Source organism: Pelodiscus sinensis, chromosome 9 (assembly GCF_049634645.1).
Source record: "Pelodiscus sinensis isolate JC-2024 chromosome 9, ASM4963464v1, whole genome shotgun sequence".
Lineage (NCBI taxonomy): Eukaryota > Metazoa > Chordata > Testudines > Trionychidae > Pelodiscus > Pelodiscus sinensis.
Window position 1 is genome coordinate 60,822,670 of NC_134719.1, and position 18,537 is coordinate 60,841,206.

At 62.3% G+C, this 18,537-nt stretch overlaps 1 protein-coding gene across 2 annotated transcripts in view; it reads right to left on the reverse strand.

Moving 5' to 3' along the window:
* The window catches only part of BRINP2 (BMP/retinoic acid inducible neural specific 2), a 42,261-nt gene extending 24,179 nt beyond the window's left edge, over positions 1-18,082 (reverse strand). Inside the window, exons 1-2 of one of the 2 annotated variants that reach the window (XM_075936890.1) lie at positions 17,414-18,082; positions 944-1,278 (exon numbers count right to left, since the gene is read on the reverse strand). In XM_075936890.1, coding sequence (XP_075793005.1) covers positions 944-1,203 — 260 coding nt within the window. In that variant the 5' untranslated portion in view covers positions 1,204-1,278; positions 17,414-18,082. Of the gene's footprint in view, positions 1-928; positions 1,279-17,413 lie in introns of both variants that reach the window. The other variant, XM_075936889.1, reaches the window with a different exon arrangement.
* Positions 18,083-18,537: the final 455 nt, after the last annotated feature.

Here is an 18,537-nt window from a genome sequence, read left to right on the forward strand (position 1 = left end):
CACCCCTGCCCTGGGAGGGGAAGGACACGGAGCCCACTCCGACTGGCACTAGCTGGCCCAGACGATGCCAGGAACGGTGGGGGGGGACTTTTGGAAACCGGGGGTGGCTTCCTGAATCTTCTCCGCCCCCCGCAGCAGCCTCAGAACAGCCTCTAAGCAGCACCAGCTGGCTACGGCCCCGGAGCGGATTCTCCCAAAGGGCCTGGCGTGTCGGCCATCTTGGATGCGCTCTCCAAGAAAGCACCGAGGGGCCGTTTCTGCTCCCTCAGCGGCACCCAGGGATGGAAGATCGGAGAACGCGGCCCATTGCTGTCACTTATTTCTGGTACAAGAGAGACTAGAGGCCTGTGAGTAAACGAAGACCATCCTAACCATCTCCAGGCAGGGCTGCGGCCTCCCCAACAGGCTGTGCTCATGACAATATTCCCTTGCGGACACCCCACCGCTCAGCGGCTGATGCTGGGGGTGGCCAGCGGAGGAAGACAGGGAGGTGAGGCAGGGCGAAGCGTCTTTACTTTGGGCCTAACCCAGCCCTGGCCTCCTTGAACTTGCTCCTTTCTATTGACACTGCAAACTCCACTTGTGAGTCGTTGCCAAGGACAACGTTGGGCTGAGGCTTGGAGCGCCTCTACCGTTCTCCACCATCCAGGCAGCCGGTGGCTTCGGCGAGCCCGGGGACATGCCAGGATCCGCTGGCAGTCACCCTATTGGCAGAGGGGAGATTCATCCCGTGGGGGGCCAACGCGGGAGTTAAGAGGCAAATGGTGCCCCAGCTGACCTGTTCTACTCCACTAGCGGGCGGCCACGTGCTTAGGGGTGCGCACCCGCGGCAGCTCACCCTGTTTACTCCCCGTCCCCCCCGGGCTCTCGTTCCCCCGCCTCGCCCAGCGCGTTCCCCTCGGGAAGGCCCGCCAGCTCCCCCTCTCACCTGTAGATCCTGTACCTGGTGGTGAAACCCTGGCGGTAGCGCTCGGCGAAGTCCGTGTAGTCCTGAGCTCGGTGAAACGGGCCCCGGTCCGTGAGCAGCCAGTCCAGCGGCGTCTGGCCTGGGGAGGAGGAGGAGGCCGCATGCTGCTCAGGCACCGGGCCGGCGGCGGTGGCCGCAACCGCCCCCCGGCAGCACAGACTCAGGACCAATAGCGCCGGTGCCCATGGGACCGTCAGCCGGAGCCCTTCACACTGCGCGCCGCGCTGCCGCCTCATGCTTCTCCGGCGCGGTTGGCTTCTTCATTCTCTCGCCACGCTCCCCCCCGCGGCGCTCCCTCCGGGCCTCGGGCGCTGCAACGGCACAAGGGGAAGGGATTAACGGGAGGCCCAGGCCAAGGACCGGCGGGTCGCTTCCTGCTGCTTTGCTGGGCGCCAGGGAGAAAGGCAGGGTAGGCCTGGAACCCGGCGGGGGCTGTTTGGCACCTGTCAGTGTGTGCGGCGCTGCCAGGCAGACGCCAACGCCCTCTCATTAGCAGACCAGCTACCCCACGGGCAATGCCAGGCCAGGCCCGCCCCGCACTGTCCTACCGGCGTAGCGCTCTGCTCCGCCGGGAACAGCTCCCGGGAGTAGGGGGAATTCTTTCTCCACGTCACAGCCTCGAGCTATGTCTGCTCCCCTGAGAGCTCTGGCTCTCAGCTGTATGTGGGTGTGGTGGGGGGTAGCATGGCACAAAGGGAGAAGGTGCAGGGCTCCAGGGCGGAGGGGAATTTGGGGGCACAGCTGCAAAGTGCAACACCACGTGGACAAGCTCCGGAGGGTGCCGAGAGGGCCACCCCCCCCCCCCCCTTTCGGACTGTGGTTGCTCTGAAGGTGGGGATGCTCCGGTGGAGATTTCAATGGGCTAGCGCAGGGCAACCCCACGGAGCCGTAGCGACTGGCTTGGGGCCCCGTTCTCTTTAGCAGCCCTGTCTCCCACACCATGCTGGGCAGCTACCTGGCTCCTTACTTCTGTGGCTCCCTTCCCAAGCCTCCCTCCTCTGCGGCACGGATGTTCCCACCCACTGACCGGACCTGCCATCGCCCCCTGCCCCCCCCCGGTTCCTTTGGCCCAGGGTCCGGCTTGCTGAGGAAATGAAACGTTCTGTTGCACTCAGGGGAACGACCGGTCGGCGTCTGCAGCCCCGGCTGCCACGTCACCAGGACTAAAATAATAAACGCCCCAGACGTGCGGAAGAAGCACGCCCCGCTCCCGAGTGAGGTCAGAGCCGGGGGGAACCCAGCTTCCTTTTAGGTACCCAAGTGGGCAGCAAATTGGATCGGGGCATCCCCCCGAGGGCGGCTGGGCCCAGGGCTTTGCCAAGGCCTCTCCCAGGTCAGGGTGCTGAGCATCTGCCAGTTTGGTCCTGGGAGGGCTGGGAAGGGAGCCACAGGAATTCAGGGGGCTTGGGAACAAAGGTGCCGAATGCTTTGCCGGGCGCGGCAGGTTTATGGCCGGTCCAGTCAGGGGTGGGGAGGCGCAGTCCAGGCAGGCAAAGGAACCCACGGCCATGTCCCATGTGAGCGCCCTGGTCTACAGAGCAGGGCGGAGAAGGCAGGCGCAAGGTGTAACAGGGCAGCCTGGCCCTTTAAGGGTCAGCCAGGCCTGTGTAGTGAGCTGCCTGAGGAGGTGGGACTAACGGGCCAGGTGTGAGAAGGGAGAAGGGTTGGGCTTTGTAAAACAGGGCCCGGGAGCGAGCGCACAGGCAGGGGTGGTAGCCACAGGGAGCAGCGCTGGCCCTGAGGTAGCTGCGGTTCCTGGCAAGGGAAGGCCGTGGGGGAGAGCGACCTGGAGAGAAAACCCCCCCGGGCAGAACATGCCCTGCTAGCGTGGCAAGAACTCTGCAGGCCTGGGGGCGCAGCGCAAAGAGCAGGGAACTGCCGGGACACTGGAGCAGGGTCTCTGGGAAGCCTTCAAGGTAGCCCAGAGGTGGCAGCGAACTCGGCCCAGAAGGCAGGAGGAGAACAAGACTTCAGGGACCTCAGAAGGGACCCGAACTTGACAGACGACCCGGCTGGAGGGCTGGCCCCCGGCAGACTCAGAATGCTGTAGAGCCACCAGAGGAATTCCTGCCGTGCGGTGTCCGGCCTGGGAGGGGCGCTCTGGTGGTGAGTACCCCCCTCCTGCCACGCGTGGCAGCTTTATTCGCACGGGGGGGCTTCTGCCAGTGAGGGATCTGCTATTGGAGCAACCTTGAGGGGGGAGCTGAGGCTGCCAGGCATCTGGTGGCCTTGCTGGGTCTGCGTTTTGCTCGTCACCAGAGCCGGCGTCAAAGCAAGACTCTCCCGGCCGGGTTCGGGGGTGGACTCTGTGGGGCCCGGTGTAGGGCAACGTCTTGTTAGATGGTTACAGGCATCCCAGGTGGGATGTGAGTCACCATCCGAATGGAGGCTGGGTAGGAGCGGTGTTTGGTGCGTCAGCGTTTCCTGCTTGTTCCAGGGGGTTGGCTGAAGATGGTCCGGGTCACACCTCCCGCTCAGCTGACTCTGACTGTGGATCGAGCGTTTTCTGCCTTAGGGGGGGTGTTTCTCTCGGGCGCCGAGGCCTAAAAACATCTGCAGAGCAAAGCCAAGGTCAAAGTCAGCACCTGCACTTCTGACTGGGGCTCCGTTAGCTGAAATAAACAGGGGAGGGGTGTAAAAGTGTAGCAGCCTCCAGAGGAATCCAACTCCGACCACCTGGAGAGCCTTCCCGCCGCGACGCTCCCAATTCCAACGCCTTCCTGGTGTCCAGTCCCCCTTAAAAAAGCCACCCTAAGCCAAGCACAGTTGGAAGGGAGACCTGCATGAAGGCGAGCAGCTTGCTATTGATTTTCTATGGAAGGTGCTGAGAGTTTTCAAGTCAATTCCGGCCTGCTCTGGCTCTTGCCTCGGCTCTTCTTAAGCTGCTCGGAGATTTTGACCAGCTAAGCTCAGAGCACCACGAGTCCGTCTGCGTGGCTGCTTCTTGGCTGTCTTCAGGCCCTTCCGGCAGGAGAAATCGATCCAGGTGGGGGATGCAACGAGGGAGGCGTAAACTATCCAGGGGGCTGGGCTGATGAGTGGCGAGGGGCCAGAAATGGGGGGGTTGGTTTCCTTCTGTGGTTCTGCCCTTGGGTCTCTTTGACCTTGGTCAAGTCTCTTTGCCACTGCATCCCCCAGCTCACGCCTGACAACACTTCCCTGCTCCTGGAGGTAAGGGTGACCTCTCCGGTCCAAAACTGTCCTTATGGGGGTGGCAGGAGACAAAGGGATTTGGGAACCAACGGTGCAGTGTCCCACCTCTTGGGAAAGGAGGCAAACAGAGCCGGTAGAGACTGAAGTCATCCGCTTCAAGGGAGTTTATTCACAACCTGCCTCGTTATTATCCCAATGGGGTGTTTTTCTCCTGTCTCTGAGCATGTGGGTCGGGTTGGAGGCAGCAAAGGAGAAGCATCCATGGAGGGAATCTCTGCTCTTCTCTTGAGAAGTGGCCCAAACCGTGGTCCCCATCAGAACCACCTGGGCGCCGGGGTACTAAGAATTAGTTCCATGTGTTTAGCAAACTTCCTTGCGAGCCACGAGGAGGATGTGCAGCCGGCAGATGTTCCCGTGCGCCCAGCTCTGCCGGGGCCTCTCGCTCCTGATCTGCAGCCCCACTGACAGGCCGGTCCTGGGCCCCCATGCGGCTCTAATAATACGTCTCCGTTATTACCTGCCACAGCCCTGCCGTTCCGGTGCCAGCCCCTCGTGCGGCGCTGCTAATGCATGTCAATCCAGACCGGCAGCACCCCCCTGCAGCACGTCCTGGGCTAATGCCTGTCAGTCGTAGCTTTCAGCACCCCCGCTAGCCCAATCTGGGGGCCCCACGTAGCTCTTGGCAGGACTCGCAATCATGCTTTCAGTGCCGCCTGTTGCTCTACTCCTCCCCCCGGCTCTGTCACTCACCGCACTGCATGTCTGCCCTGCAGCACCCCACCTTTCTCCCGGGGGACGAGGGGTGGGGAGGAGGAACAGTCGGCATAAAACCGCTTAGGGAGGCTGTGGAATCTCCATCGTTGGAGTCTTTTAAGCGCAGGTTAGACCAACGCTTCTCGGGGAGGGTCTAGAGAACACTTAGTCCAGCCGGGAGGGCAGGGGGCTGCATTAGAACACCCCTCCAGGTCCCTTCCAGTCACGTGAGGCTAGACTGCTGAATCTCCGGCCTCCCCCAAGCTTCTCTGGCATTTGGGGTTGCCTGTCCGGCGGTAGCTCTCCTAATACGCTAGCAGCTGCCTTACGGCCCTTTCCTTATTCCAGCTGCTAGACCACAGCTCACTGAAGTCAATGAGCCACGCTGATTTCAAGGGGCGCTAGATTTCAAGACTTCCGCTGATTTCAAGGGGCGCTAGATCAGGCCCTCTTTTCGCTACCCCTTGCTCCTTCCCCCTCTCTGTCGCTCTGCACCCTCAAAGCCTCGTGACTTCAGTGGGATGTCCGGGTGCAGGGCACCTCGCGGGATGGGGCCCTCTGGGCAGGAGGCGTTAAGGGGGCAGAGCGTCCTGGCCAAGCGTCAGCTGGCTCAGGGCCGTTCTCTCTCAGCATTGCAGCTCTCGGCCTCCGAGGCGGGGGCAGGAGGCGGGGTTCCCCAGGGCCGGGGCGGCAGGAGAGGAAGGCTGACGCTGGGGGCATCAGGGCAGCGAACGATCGTGGAGCACCTGGAGCGCGCCGGTGACTCTTGGGTTCCAAGAGACAGGGCGTGGCCCAGCGCTGGGGGATGGGATGTCGGGCTCTGGGCCCCCTTGCTGCAGGGGGGCCAGGGGATCAGTGGGGGGGGATAAGGCAGCTCCCTGACGCAGCCGGCAGCAGGTTCCCAGCCAATGGGAGTGTGGGGCTAGTGCTTGGGGCAGGGGCAGTGCACGGAGCCCTGTGCGCTCTCCCCCTCCCTTCCCTAGGAGCCGGGCCTGCTGTGGCCACTTCTGGGGCGCAGCGCAGTCAGCAGTGCCAGGACAGGCAGGGAGCTGCCTTAGCCCCCCACTGATCCCAATTCCCCCTGCAGCAAGGAACCCCAGCGCCCGACATCCCAGCCCCCAGTGCTGGGCCACACCCCATCGTTTGAAACCCCCGGGCTGGAGAGATCCTGCGTTGACTCCACAATCCGAGGGGAGCGAATCCGCCGCGTGCGTCTCTTACTTGGGGCCGGCGGCCTCTCTGCCGCCAGGGGCAGCGGCTCTCAAAGAGCCAGGTTGGCCTGGACGTGTGGGACCCACTCACCTGCCCCCTTCCTGTGGCCGTCACACTCTGGGCCCTCGGCAGACCTGTGGCCGGAAGCCCAGGGAGGAGCAGCTGCCGCCAGGGGAAAGCTCCCTCCAGACCTGTGCTTGGCACTGCTGGTTGGCTGTCGGCTCTGCCTGCGCAAACAGGGCGCGGTTTTCTCCCCCCCGGGCGCCCTGCACCCAGCTCCCCTGGCGCGGCGGAGCCAGCCGAACGGAAAATGTAACACGCAAGCCACGGCGCTGATCAGCTCTCCCGGGGGCCCGGCTGCAGGGATGCACAAGCGACTGTTTATGGGGCTGGCAGACGCCGGGGCCACGCGCTCCCTCGGCACGAGTCCTGTGGCTGCCTCGCGTCCCAGCGTGGCTTCCCCCGTGCCGAGGCGCTTGCATGGACCTAACGCCCTTTGAGGAGCTGGGCCCGGGAGGCAGGGGGACTTGATCCTGCGAGGTGCTGAGGGCCCTCCGCTCCTACCGCCGCCAGCAGGAAGAGCCCTGGCCGAGCACGCCGGGAGCACAGCGCTACACGTGGCTGCCTTCCAGGGAAGCACCTGTTTTTCTGGGCTTAGCTGCAAATCCGCTCTTGTCCCATGTGCCCGGCTCACTTCCAGGTTTGTTCTAGGCAAGACGTGACCTCGTGCAGGGGCAGCACCGTTCCGGCACAGAGCACAGCTGGCCAGATGTTGGCTGCCAGGACCGGCTAGCACCCCACGGGCTGCGCGAGGATCCCCGTGAGACTCTGGTGTGAGCCTCCTCCTAAGTGGGAGGAGACCCAGGCGCTGGGGTTTTGATCAAGGTGCCGAGCCACAGAGGGGAAATCGGGGCTGTATCCTGCAGTCTCCGAATGAGCCAGAGTATTTTCACACCGGACAATGCTCCGGTCTCCAGCCTTGCAGTGCTAGATGGGAAGGATGGTCCAATGGTTGGGGCACTAGCCGGGCTGGCTGGTTCCCTCTCTGTCACCGACTGCTTGCATGCCCATGGTCAAGTCACCTAGCCTCTCAGTGCCACAGAGCCCCATCTATGCAGCAAAGATCATCGTGGGATCTTGCAGAGATACTGTCCTGGCTTGATTGCCTAGCTCTCTGCTGCTAGAAGGTCCAGCTAGAGCCGTCAGCAACCTGGCTGTGCCTACACATGCTGCCTGCCCAGTATTTTCAGGCAGTCCTTGCAGTTCCTAACAACCGGAGCCGTGGTTCGGGTGGAGCTGGGAGGCCAGCGTGCAGAGCCACTGGTGCCAGGCTGCTGGTCATTAGCTCCCTTTGGTCCTTTCGCCATGAATCAAACCAGTTCCCACCCAGAATATCCCTCCTATAAATGGAGACTTGGAGTGTAAGATTTTGCCTTGGGGCAGCTACTCCCGGGGTGACTGCAGGCGGTGCTGTGGCCCAAGGGTCTGCATCCCACCCTGGTGGGTCTCTTCCTGCCCGTCCCCAAACTGGGTTTCACACGGGGTAGGGGACAGAGGCCAGAACCGGCCCGAGCGGCGTGACTCCCTTCTTGCTGCCGGGCTGTCTCAGCCGCCACGCTCAGAGCCAAGAGCCGCAGATCCTGAAGGCTGCTGGTTAACACACGTCTTCCAGGTGGACTGCATCTTTCCCCCGTGGGGCGGGTCCCTCGGCTCCGTTCTCCCGTGCTTTATCGAGCCCAACTTTCAAATGGCTCGAGCAACGGGACTCCAGTTGCTTCCTGCGGGAGCCTCGTCCGTGGTCCAATGCAGCTGGAGGGTAGGAAACGGTTCCTGAGAGCCGCTCACAATTTGCCAGTGCGTCATTTCACCCCATCGCTTCTGCAATTACAGCGTGGGTGTCTCTCCGTTCCCCGGGCCCGATCCCCAGGCGGTGGGAGTCGGCGTGAGCCCACGGACGCCCGCGGAGCCGCACTGGCTCAGGAGTGGTGTGCGGATCTCTAGATTGATCTGGCTCCAACTTCATGTTCTTCCCGCACGCAGCAAGGCCCAGCGGCCACCGGGAAGATGCCCCTGGGGGAACGTGATCCAGTCAAAGCTCTGTAGTGGGAGTCCAAAGGCGTGGTCCCGCGGGGCTCTGTCCATCTTGGAGAAGGAGCAGGGAGGGCTGCTGCGTGCATCCCTCCAGTGCCCCCCAGAAAAGAATGGGGGCCAGAGGGACCTGGCGTGCGCTGCGGGGGCAGGCAGGGCAGAAGGGACGAGCTGGGGAGTGGGGGGAGAGGGCTGGGGTGGAGACCGTGTGTGCATAGAGCCAGAGCTACCCCCGACCCCGCCAGCAGGGCCCGTGTTAGCAAAGCCACCCCTGCAGGGCACCCTATTTGCCCACCTCTGCAGGGCCAAAAATGAGGGCCAGGCAGGGGCAGCTGGGAGACTCGCACAGCCGGCTTGGAGGTCCCGACCACACAGGAGGTGAGGGCAAGAGCGGTGAATCACCCAGCGTTCGGTGAGCGGAGCAGGCCCGGGACGCTGGTACCTGCCGCTGCCAGCAGGGGGCAGTCTAGCCCAACGTGGGAGGGGGAGGCTCCCCGGCTAGGACACCGTGGGCTGGCAGCTGGATGTGGCACCAGAACGCCGCGTGCGTGGGCGGGCCAGGCTGCGCGTGGCAGCATCTGGCCCCGAGCGTGGGGTTCAGGGGCCCAGCTTCAGCTTGGAAAGAACCATGGGGGGGGGGGGCTGGCTGCCCCGTGGCAGGTTAAACCGTGGGGCAGAGCCCCGGGAGCCGCGGAGAGCCTAGAGCTACTGGGAGGGGGACGGACAAGCCGGGACCATCCCGTCTCTGGGGCTGGATTTCTCTGAGCCACGTTACAACTGCGGAGCTGGGGTCTCAGATGGGCACGTGGCTGAAACCACCCTGAGGTTCTTCCGAGAGCCTGTTCAAGGATGTTCCTGGCCGGAGAGAGCAGCCTCAGAGGCGTGGGGGGGAGGCGGGAACAGGGGGCGGATTTGGACAACCTCCCCCTGGTTCACCCTTCGAGACCCACCACCTCTTCCAATATCCCCTGGGTCATCAGAGCCCCCCTGTCCTCAGACGAGAGGCATCTGAGCTGCGCAAGCAGGTTGGAGCCAGTGTAAGAGTATGGCATGGGCAGGCCAGACTTGTCAGGCAGCCCGCTCCTCTCCCAAGCTGAGAGGTCCCTGGTTGTGGGCTGGCCCAGGCGGGTCCCCCAGGATTATCCTGGGACACTGGAGATGATCAGTGTTTGATGTCACCAGGCTCGTGAGCCCTGGCCCCACCCTGTGCCCAGATGGTGCCCAGGCCCCAATGCTCGCACTGTGAGTGTTTCCTGTTGGGGGGCTGTGTGACGTAGTGGGGGGTACCTTGCTGGTTGCTGTGCTGGGCAGTGGGTTGTGAGTGTCCTCCACTGGCTGCAGCACGGCCCAGCAGGGCAGGGGATGAGTCATTATGCAAGGGGGCTTCAAACCTGTCTGACCAGTTATCTCCCAGGGAGCGGAACAATGGGAAGAAGGGGAGTGGAGCCCTGGCTGGGGGCAGGGCTGGAAGTGAGTGGGTTAGTTTCTGTCTGGGAGCATGGAGGAGACAGCCTAGGGAAAGGGGCTGGAATTTAGGGGCCCAGCCTCCCCCATCTCAAGGGGGCTGAGGCATCCTAGGCCTGCCCTAGAACCAGATTACATCTGTGCTGTGCTTTATCCTGGGGAAGCAATAGACTCCCTCTATTCTACTGGCTGGTGGAGTCTGTTTGGGCCACTACGGGGGTGCAGGAGACGGGACGACCCCAACGCGCCGTCACAGGCTGGAGCAGGCACGCTGACCGCACGGGGTCAGCGCAGCCCCCCCTTGACCAGGCGCAGCGTAACGTGACAGGCCCCCGCTAGCTGGAGATCGGGGGCTGTGCGCTTAGTGGCCCCAACCGGGCGGGAGTGCAGCCGCTTGGGCGTAACCGTGCCCGTTCCCACGCACACGTCCTGGGTGGGCCTGTGCTGGGAAGGGGTGGGCAGAGATTACTCCTGGGGGTTGGTGTGGGGGCGTCTCTTGTTGCAGCCTGGGTGCAGGGGCTCAGGTGTGCGGTTCCTACGAGCCTCACAGGTGTAAGCGCGTCAGGTTCCCCTGGACAAACCTAGGGCGAGGGTGACCAGATGTCCGGATCTTTATAGGCCCAGTCCTGATAGTACCGGCTTTGCCTTATGTAGATGCCCGTTTCCCCCAGCCCCGGCCTGGTTTCTCGCTCTTGCTCCCCGGTCGCCGTAAGCGAGTCTCCTCGGTGCCTGGGAACCGGCCCCCGGCCTGCCACCGTGTCTGGTTCCAACTCCTTCTTTGGCCAGAACAGTGGACGTTTCCACGGGAAAGGCAGCTTCTGCTGCTGGGGGGTCAGCACGAGACCCTGGAAATGTTCAGGCTCCGGCGGCCTCGTGGATGCCCCTCCCTTCAATGAAAGCTCTTGAAGAAAAACGCCAACCGGAAGGAGTTTGCCAACTTTCTCGTGGGGACCAAGCCCATTTCCCGAGCATCGCTACCTAACCTTCTTCTGGCCCCTCCTAGCCATCCAGTGCCCCCTTCTCTGCAATGGATCGTGGGTAGCTGGCTTGACACGCCCTCCTCCTACCCCCACAGGGCGGCGCAAATCAACAGCCCAGCTGGAGTCTGATCTGAGAGAAACCCAGAGGGCAGAAACAACCCATCAGCCACCGGCTGGGAAGCCAGTACCGCTCCCTGCCCAAAAGGAGCCGATGAGATGAACATCTCCCTCCGGCCTGGGGTCTCTCGTCCTGCCTACAGGACCCTGCCGGGAGGAGGCAGCTGGGGTGTTCGAAGTGCACCCAGAAACGAGCTGAATAACAAAGGACCCTTGCTGACTTGGGGAGCGAGAACAGGCTTAGAAGGAATGTCAGATTGCGGAGTCCTGCAGACCTGAATCAAACAGCTTTCAAGCGGCCCAGCTTTCCTCCCTGCAGCTGCCGATTCCTCCCTGCTTCGGGGAAAGGCAAGGAGGGGGTGTTGTCAGCTAACACGCAACTGGAGCAGCTGGGGCGGCGGAGGCAGGCCGGGAAGCGGGGAGAGCGCGTTGCTATTTGGGAGGGGGCGGCAGCAAATCAACGCGGTGGCTGTGGCAGCCAATCTGCGCTTCGGGGTCGGCTGCTCCTAGGACGTGCCCCACAGCCCCACGCTTACAGGGAGCGCTTGTGGGCAGTGCTGGAAGGCGGCCGGGCGCTGGCACCCGGCGGAACAGGTGCTGCGCACACACACAGGGTGGAGGCTCTGCTCCCTTTTTCACTGATGAGCGGATGGAGGGGAGGAGATTTTATTTGCTCGGGGTCATCTGCAGCCAATGCAGGTGTGTTTCCTTCCTCTCCTGCCCTCCAAGCCCCAGGCCTTCACCCTCCTTTTGTCTGGGTTGAGACAACCTCCGGGAGAGGAGGTGGTCGGGGACCCCAAGGGCCTGGTCCCAGAATTCAGGAAGCTTGTCCTCCGTCAGGATAATGCCCGGCCACACGCCGTGATCCTGCTCCCTTGCAAGCCAATGGCAAACCCATTCCTTGTGTAGAACCGTGTAACCGCCCGGTGCAATCATTAAGACATTCGCTAATTGTCAGGGCCACTAGCATTGATTTGTGTCAGGCCGTGTGCATTTTCCAGCTCGCTTCCTGCAGTGGATGAAACAGAAATTAAAGCAGGGCCAGGCACCTTTTGAAACTTGCCACGGGTCCGATCCCCTGTGAGCATGAACTGGCGTAGCTGCATGGATTCACGATCAGTTTCTACCAGCTGTGGATCTGACCTGCTGGCTTGAACTCTCTGGTGTTTGCTCAAGGGGCTGCCAACGGCCTCCCCTACACCAATGCCGGCTCGTGTGTCCCAGGGGAGCGGACGTCCCCTTGGGATCCCACCTTCCGAAGGAGTCCTACCAGCCCAGGTTGTCCTATGGACCGCTCTGATTCAGTGGCCCTCCTCCCTCTTTTTCTGCCCACCTCGGTATATTCTCCATAGTGCCACAAGCCAGAGTAAGCCATCAGTAGGAGGTGGGAATTGGGGCTTGACACAGGGCCCCCTAGCACCAGGCTGGGGCACTGATCTGGAGAGAAGGCTGCCATGGATTCGGTCACGGGACAACACACGGAGAGAGCAAGTCTCCCTGGCCGTGGGCAGAACCAGGCTGGGTTGCCTACTTGTAGCTTGTCTGTCTGTTCCTGTGTGTTGGAACAGTGCCTGGGGCGCAGGAGCTGGACCGTTGTAGTGGCTTCCAGATTCTACCCTACTACAGGTAATAACGAGGCATCTGGCTAACGGCCCCCTGCCAGGAGTTCTTCCAGCAGGGGTCTCCCTTCGGCCAGTCAAATAGCAAAGCCCCCACAGTTGTTCTTGAGTCACTGCTGAGTTATGGAGCCCGGCACCTCACTCACCACTAGGGGGCGCCTCCCAGGACAGGGTGCTGCAAGGCAGGCTGAGGAGAGGTAGCAGGATGGACAGCTATTGGCTGACGCGATTGTAAGAGACAGTCTCTGCCCCGAAGGCTGACAGTCTAACCAGACCAGTCGGCCGCAGGGTGGGAGGGGAAAGGGAGGCACGGCGAAGGGAAGTGTCTTACTCAAGTCACACGATAGCACCTGGAACAGAACTCGAGTTTCCTGACACCCCCGCTCCCCCAGCCCTATCCACAAATTCTTATTGTGCGGGCTGCTGTGGAGGTCTTTATAGACTGTAACAACAAACACCCCGACTCCATGGTAAAAGAACATTATTAAGACTGCACAATGGCGCTTTCAACATTTGGGAATGGCAGAATTAAGGATGCCCATGTACCCTTAACTCTGCCCCTTTCTACGGCTGCAGGGTGACCGTCTTTAATTACATGGTCACATCTGTTTTAGCCACAGGGGCTGTGGAAACAGCATCAGAGCACTCTGTTTTCTGGGACACACGCCCTACCCAGACCCATAGCTTGTCCTGCCGCTGTGTTTTAACTTTCACTTTATCCCCCCTCCCACAGCGTATAACTAGCACTGCACAGAGCTGCTGTCCATGCACAGGGAGCGGCAGGAAGCCAAGAGCACACGAGGGACCTGCCTCCCACATTCTCCTTTGCACAGCGTGGGCCTCTCTTCCCAAGGCTCTTGCACTTGAAAAAACTAGACCTTGCTGCAAAGCAGCATGGGCATGGGAACAGGCCTGGGGAAGGGTCATTTTGAGCCAGCGTTATACAGGAGGTCAGGCTGGCTGATCACAGTGGTCCCTTCCGGCCTTATCATCTCTGGGTGTGACGTGGGCAGGGGCTTGAATTTGGGTGGTTCTTTGTCTTTTCGGTGTGTTGGCTTCCGGCGCTTCCCTGGCTTTTGGGGGCAGGCAGCGTCTCAGCCACCCTTCAGAAATCATGACTCACAGCCCTAAATCAGGAGAGTGGCTTAAAAATAATGAGATTTAATGTAGCTGTTTGGCATCTGCTTTCCGAGCCTTTAGGATTCACACTGAGCTTTTCCTCGCCACCATGAAAAGGCTAGAAACCTGGGGCTTTTTTTTTTAACCCATAAGATTGTCCCATAACCCCGGGAGCCCAGGAGCTGGGGATTGAAGCAGGCTGGAAAGCCTGTATAATCTGCTTCCCTGTCGTCTGTGTGGGTCTTTCTCAGAGCCCCAGGGAGGGAAAAGCGAGTGCAAATCCACAGTCACTGGCGGGGCCTCGGGGGTCGGGAGGTGCCTGAAACACCTGTACTGCCTGGGTTTCCGACTGGTTAGTGTCCCTGTAAGCTGATCTATAGGGCTGGGGGCTCACCTTTGGGTGGTTGGTCTTTTGGGGGGCATTGCTTGCCATCAACAGAGCCCGCGGGGCTTGGCACAACGACCTGCCTCCATAGCGTACTCCCCGGCGGCACAGCCCGCCCTCGCCAGGTCTGACACTGGCCCAAAGCCCGTGGGAACCCAGCCGGTGGCTGTGGGCAGAGGTCGAGCCTGACGCCTGGGCCGTGTGGGGCGGGGAGGGAGGGAAGAACACAGCACACAAAGGAAACGGCAGGGGCGGAGGGGGGCGGCTGTCGGCTGAAAGGCAGGCTGGCTCCCACCGCTGGTTCCGGCTGCAGCGTCAGGCCTCCTCTCTGGGTTTGGATGCTCGGCTGGGCTCAGCGCGGAGCGAGGGGGAAGAGTGACACCTGCTGGTTCACCCGAACCACAGCCGGCGGCATTTTTCCGAGGCGTGGACTCAGCCCCACGCTGGCTTGTAAGAGCTGACCGGCTCCCAGCACCCAAGACGCTGCTCCCTGCGACGTGGCCGAGCGCCTTTCCTGCCACGGATGGTCCACGAGCCATTGAGGAAAAGAGGCAAGAGGGGCAGCCGGTGACCCTCACAGGTACAGCAAGCTCAGGGGTGTCCGGCCAGGATCTCACTAACCCACGCCTCGGGCGGGGGGGGGGGGATTTTAGCAGCTAAATCCAAGGAGGGAGCAGTGTCTTTAGGACGGGGGCACCGACAGCATGGCTGAGCTGTTTGCAGAACTGTTCAAGCTGAGCGTGGCCATGGCCAGGCCCCAGAGAAATGAGCCGCTCTCCGGCTCCAAGGTGAAGAGACCCGAGGAGCCAGGCCCGGGTCAGTGTCGGGGTGCTCGGGGCGAATATTTACCAGGGAGCCGCTCTTTTCACGTTGGCCGGTGTTAAACATTTGCCAGGCCCGAGCAGGTGCTGGCCAGGGTCGGGCTGATTGGGTTTGCCAGTAGTGAGGTCCCAGGCCGACGGAGCGACTGTTGTGGCTTTCGGTACTGTGATGCCTCTTACACCAGCCTGCGTCAGGCTTCGGCATGCAGCCCGGTGCTCCTGTAATATTCCCGTCTATCCCTCTAGCTTTTCCCCATCCAATTCCCATTCCTAGACCCTAAGATCGATCCTGCATCCCAATTTGGGCATCCACCCTAGCTCAGCATTTCTCTTAGATCCCAGCATTCGTCACCCTACAAGTATCTTAGAATTGTCCCTACGGCTCCATATCTATCCCATATTCTACAGCCCACCATGCTCCCCGTGTGCCAGTCCCCTGCATCGGCCCTATCTGTGCCGCCACCGTTGCCTTCTGTCCCCCTACCCAAACGCCCTTCCTACTTCCTGGTCTTTCACTTGTACTGTCCTCTGCCTCGCTACCAACGCGGCCCCTCCACGGCACGGCATAGCAATGCCCAACACACCGTGAGGAACGTCTCCTGCTGGGGATGCAGGGAAGTGAGGTTCTCCTCGCACAGCCCATGAGGAAGCAGAGGGTGAGAGAGACCCAGATCCTGATCCCAGCAGACGTGAGGAGCCTAAATACCTTGGAGGACCTGGGCCTTTGGGAGTTTCCCATTGTCACAAAGGGTGACGGCAGAGCGAGGAATTGAATCTGTGGGCCCATCCGTCCTGCAGGTTGCTGCTATCCTCCCACCAAGGGGGGACAATCGTTCCCCGACCCAGGTTCCTTTCCAGGGCCCAGCAGGGACACGAGCCCAGAAGGTCTGTGCTAGGAGGCTGGAGCTGGGGGGCAGGACTTCCTAGACGAGTTCCCCCTTTGCCAGACGACATGAGGCACTATGCCAATTTCAGGCCAGCTTTCTTCTCTCCGTTCTCCGCGCTGCCACCTTCGAACCTAGCAAGGCTGAAACCACAAGCTCAAGCAATGCACCGGCACCGACCTGCTCTTTAACAACAATGCTGGGGACAGAGGGGGGCACCGAATCTCCAAAATATTTCAGAAAGGACGGAGGGAGGCGGGGAGCAGCATGCAGTCAGCAGAAACTGCCCGGCAGCTGTCTCTGCTCTCCCTGGGGGCTCCTCTATGGAGGCTGGCAAGCTCCCGGGCACTCAGCGTCTCCGGAGCCCTGTCTGACGAGTCGGCCGTGCCTGGGGAGCGGAAGAGTTGGATGACGCAGGGACAGCGCCCCATAAACAACTTGTTTTTAAGCCAAGAGGACGGTTATTCACAGGATGGTCCTGAACGCAGGGCCGGAGGGCGGCGGCTGGGTCTGCCACAAGAGGCTGAAATGCTGAAGGCCAAGTGGAATCGTCTGGCTGGGGTACGCCCTGCCTTCCTCCGCACCCTTACCTGGGCCAAGCTGCCCAGCCCTTCGGAACAAGCGGCGCGCCGGCAGCACAGAGCATGTTTGCACCACGCAGCGGTGGCTTCAGGACACCTGGGCTCTTCTCCCTCCCTGCTCAGGTGCCATATTGGGAAAGAAACCACCGATGTTTTCAACAAGCACAAAATAGGCAGCCCCGTTACTCCCAGGAAACCCTGTTGCAGGGCTCAGCGGCGCTCGGCTTTCCTGAGCTCCCGCACCCTGCTGGATGCAGTGCACTTGTCTGAGGCACTCGCTCCTCTCCCCCTCTCTCGGAGAGACAGCCAGACACGTCCATGTTAAGTTCTCAGAGGGAATACACATGTGTACACACCCAGCCCCTCCTCAGCTTCAGCGGCTGGAGGTATTCAGAGGGCTCCGATCCCTGTAGAGGCTAGGCACTGTCTGCAACGCTGGTACAACAGGCCTCTTAGCTGCCAAATGCATCAACCCCTGGCATAACCTCCCCACTTTGTACCGCACCGAGCACAGCACGTACCCCTACAGGCCGATCGCAGGACCCGTTCTCCAGTGGCTAGCGACTAGGTCAGTGGGTCTCAACCCTCCCCCACTGGCTCTGGCCCCAGCCCGGGCAGTGCTAACCAGCAACATGAAAAGTCATGACCTGCCATGGATGCCGGGCTGGCTGCTAAAAGTTCATGTCCCTGTAAAGCTGGGGCAGGTCACTTTTTTAGTGGCTGGGACGAAGCAAAAGGAATCTTATCTCCTAGGCTGGTGCAATGTGATCCACGGGCCCACTCCTATATAAGCCAAGGCAGGAGAGCTTAGAATTAGGTCATCTTGCTCCGTCCCTGGCTGTTAGCAGCCTGGTTTCCAAGGCCAGGGCTTGTCCAGCTCTAAGCAACTCACCTAGCTGCCCCTTTGTCCCTCAGCCTTGTACCATTCCCCAGAGATGGGCAGTATCTCTGGGTGCATACACTGGACAGGGCGGCTCAGCAGAGGCTGCATGAGAGCACCCTAGCCTTGGAGCACCCAAGCTTTCTGCTTGCAGGTAGGAAAGGAGCCTGGGGGTGCCTGCAAGAACAGCCCGGGGCCTTTGCTGGAGCTAGGGGTGCTGTAGGGCAGTCCAGCCCCCTCCCCTTGGCTTGGAGAGGTTTTCCATCACATCCAGCGCTTACAGTTTGGTTGAGGGGCTCTCCACACACCCCCCCCCCCCACTAAACACTGTCCCAGCCCCCCTCTACTACCCTGCTGCTGGGAGGCAGGAGAGGCACTTGGAAGACTTACCCCAGGCACAAGGATCGTGGCTCCAGAAGGCAAACCCGCGACGCCAGCCGCCGTGAATCCGGAGCAGTGAATCCGGAGCGGTAACTCCGCAGCGAGGATCCGGTGCGGGAAAGCGCCGGGGCGCTGTCCCGAAGCCCCTGGCCGGCAGCCAGCTGCCTTAGCGCCCCGGTACGAGCAAAGAGCCCCAGTCAGCATAGCCCCTGGGCCCCTGCCCGTCATACGCGGTGGCAACTTTCCAAAGTCCGGCCGGTGGCGCTCGCTTGTCTTTCGGGGAGCCGGGGCCAGCGGGGCAGGGAGGCACCCGCTCAGCGCAGCTGTCCCGGCGCTGGCTGGAGCTGCGCGGCTCCCCTGCTCTGCCCGTCCAGGGGCTCAGTCCCCACCATGGCCGATGCGCCAGGCCAGTCCCGCGCCGCTGCGCCCCGGCGAACTCCAGGCTCTAGCGCGCCCGCCCAGCGCCCGCCCAGCCGCGGGCACTGCCGTGGTGGCGTTCGCCACGTGTCATGCTGGCCTCTCGGATGGGGGGGGGGGTTCACCCGGCGCGGCCGAGGGCTCCTGCCGGCGCCTCTCCCGGGGCTGCGCTGCGCGTCCCTTGCGCGGGCGAGCGCAGCCCTGCGCTCCAGCTGGCGCCCGCCTGGCCACTGTCACCTGCGCGCTGCTCGGGCGCTGGCGGACCCGAGATAACCGCGCCGCCCGCCCCGCACACTCCCCCGCCCGCCCGCATGCAGGCGGGCAGCCAATGGCAGCCTCGGCCAGCGGGCCCGAGCTCCCGGATTGGCCCGGCTGCCCGGCGGGGGGGGGGGGGGGCGCCCCCCCCCCGGCTCAGGGCTAATGGCCAGGGCCGGGCGGGGCGCGCCCCGGGAGCCGGGCAGGGCTCAATCCGCCCCGCTGGGGCTCGCCGGGCCGCGAGTGCGGGGGCAGCTGCTGCGGCTCCTAGTCCGGCTCCTGGAGGCGGAAGGGGACTGAGCCCTGGCCAGGCGGCCGGAGCCGAGCCCGGGGCGCGGGGGAGCGGTGCAGCAGCTGGGCACAGCCTTGCAGAGGGGCACGGCGGGGGGAGGAGGCTGATGCTGCAGATCAGGGTCCTCCCAATTCCAGCTGGCAAGAGACAGACACGGGTCGCCCCCCCC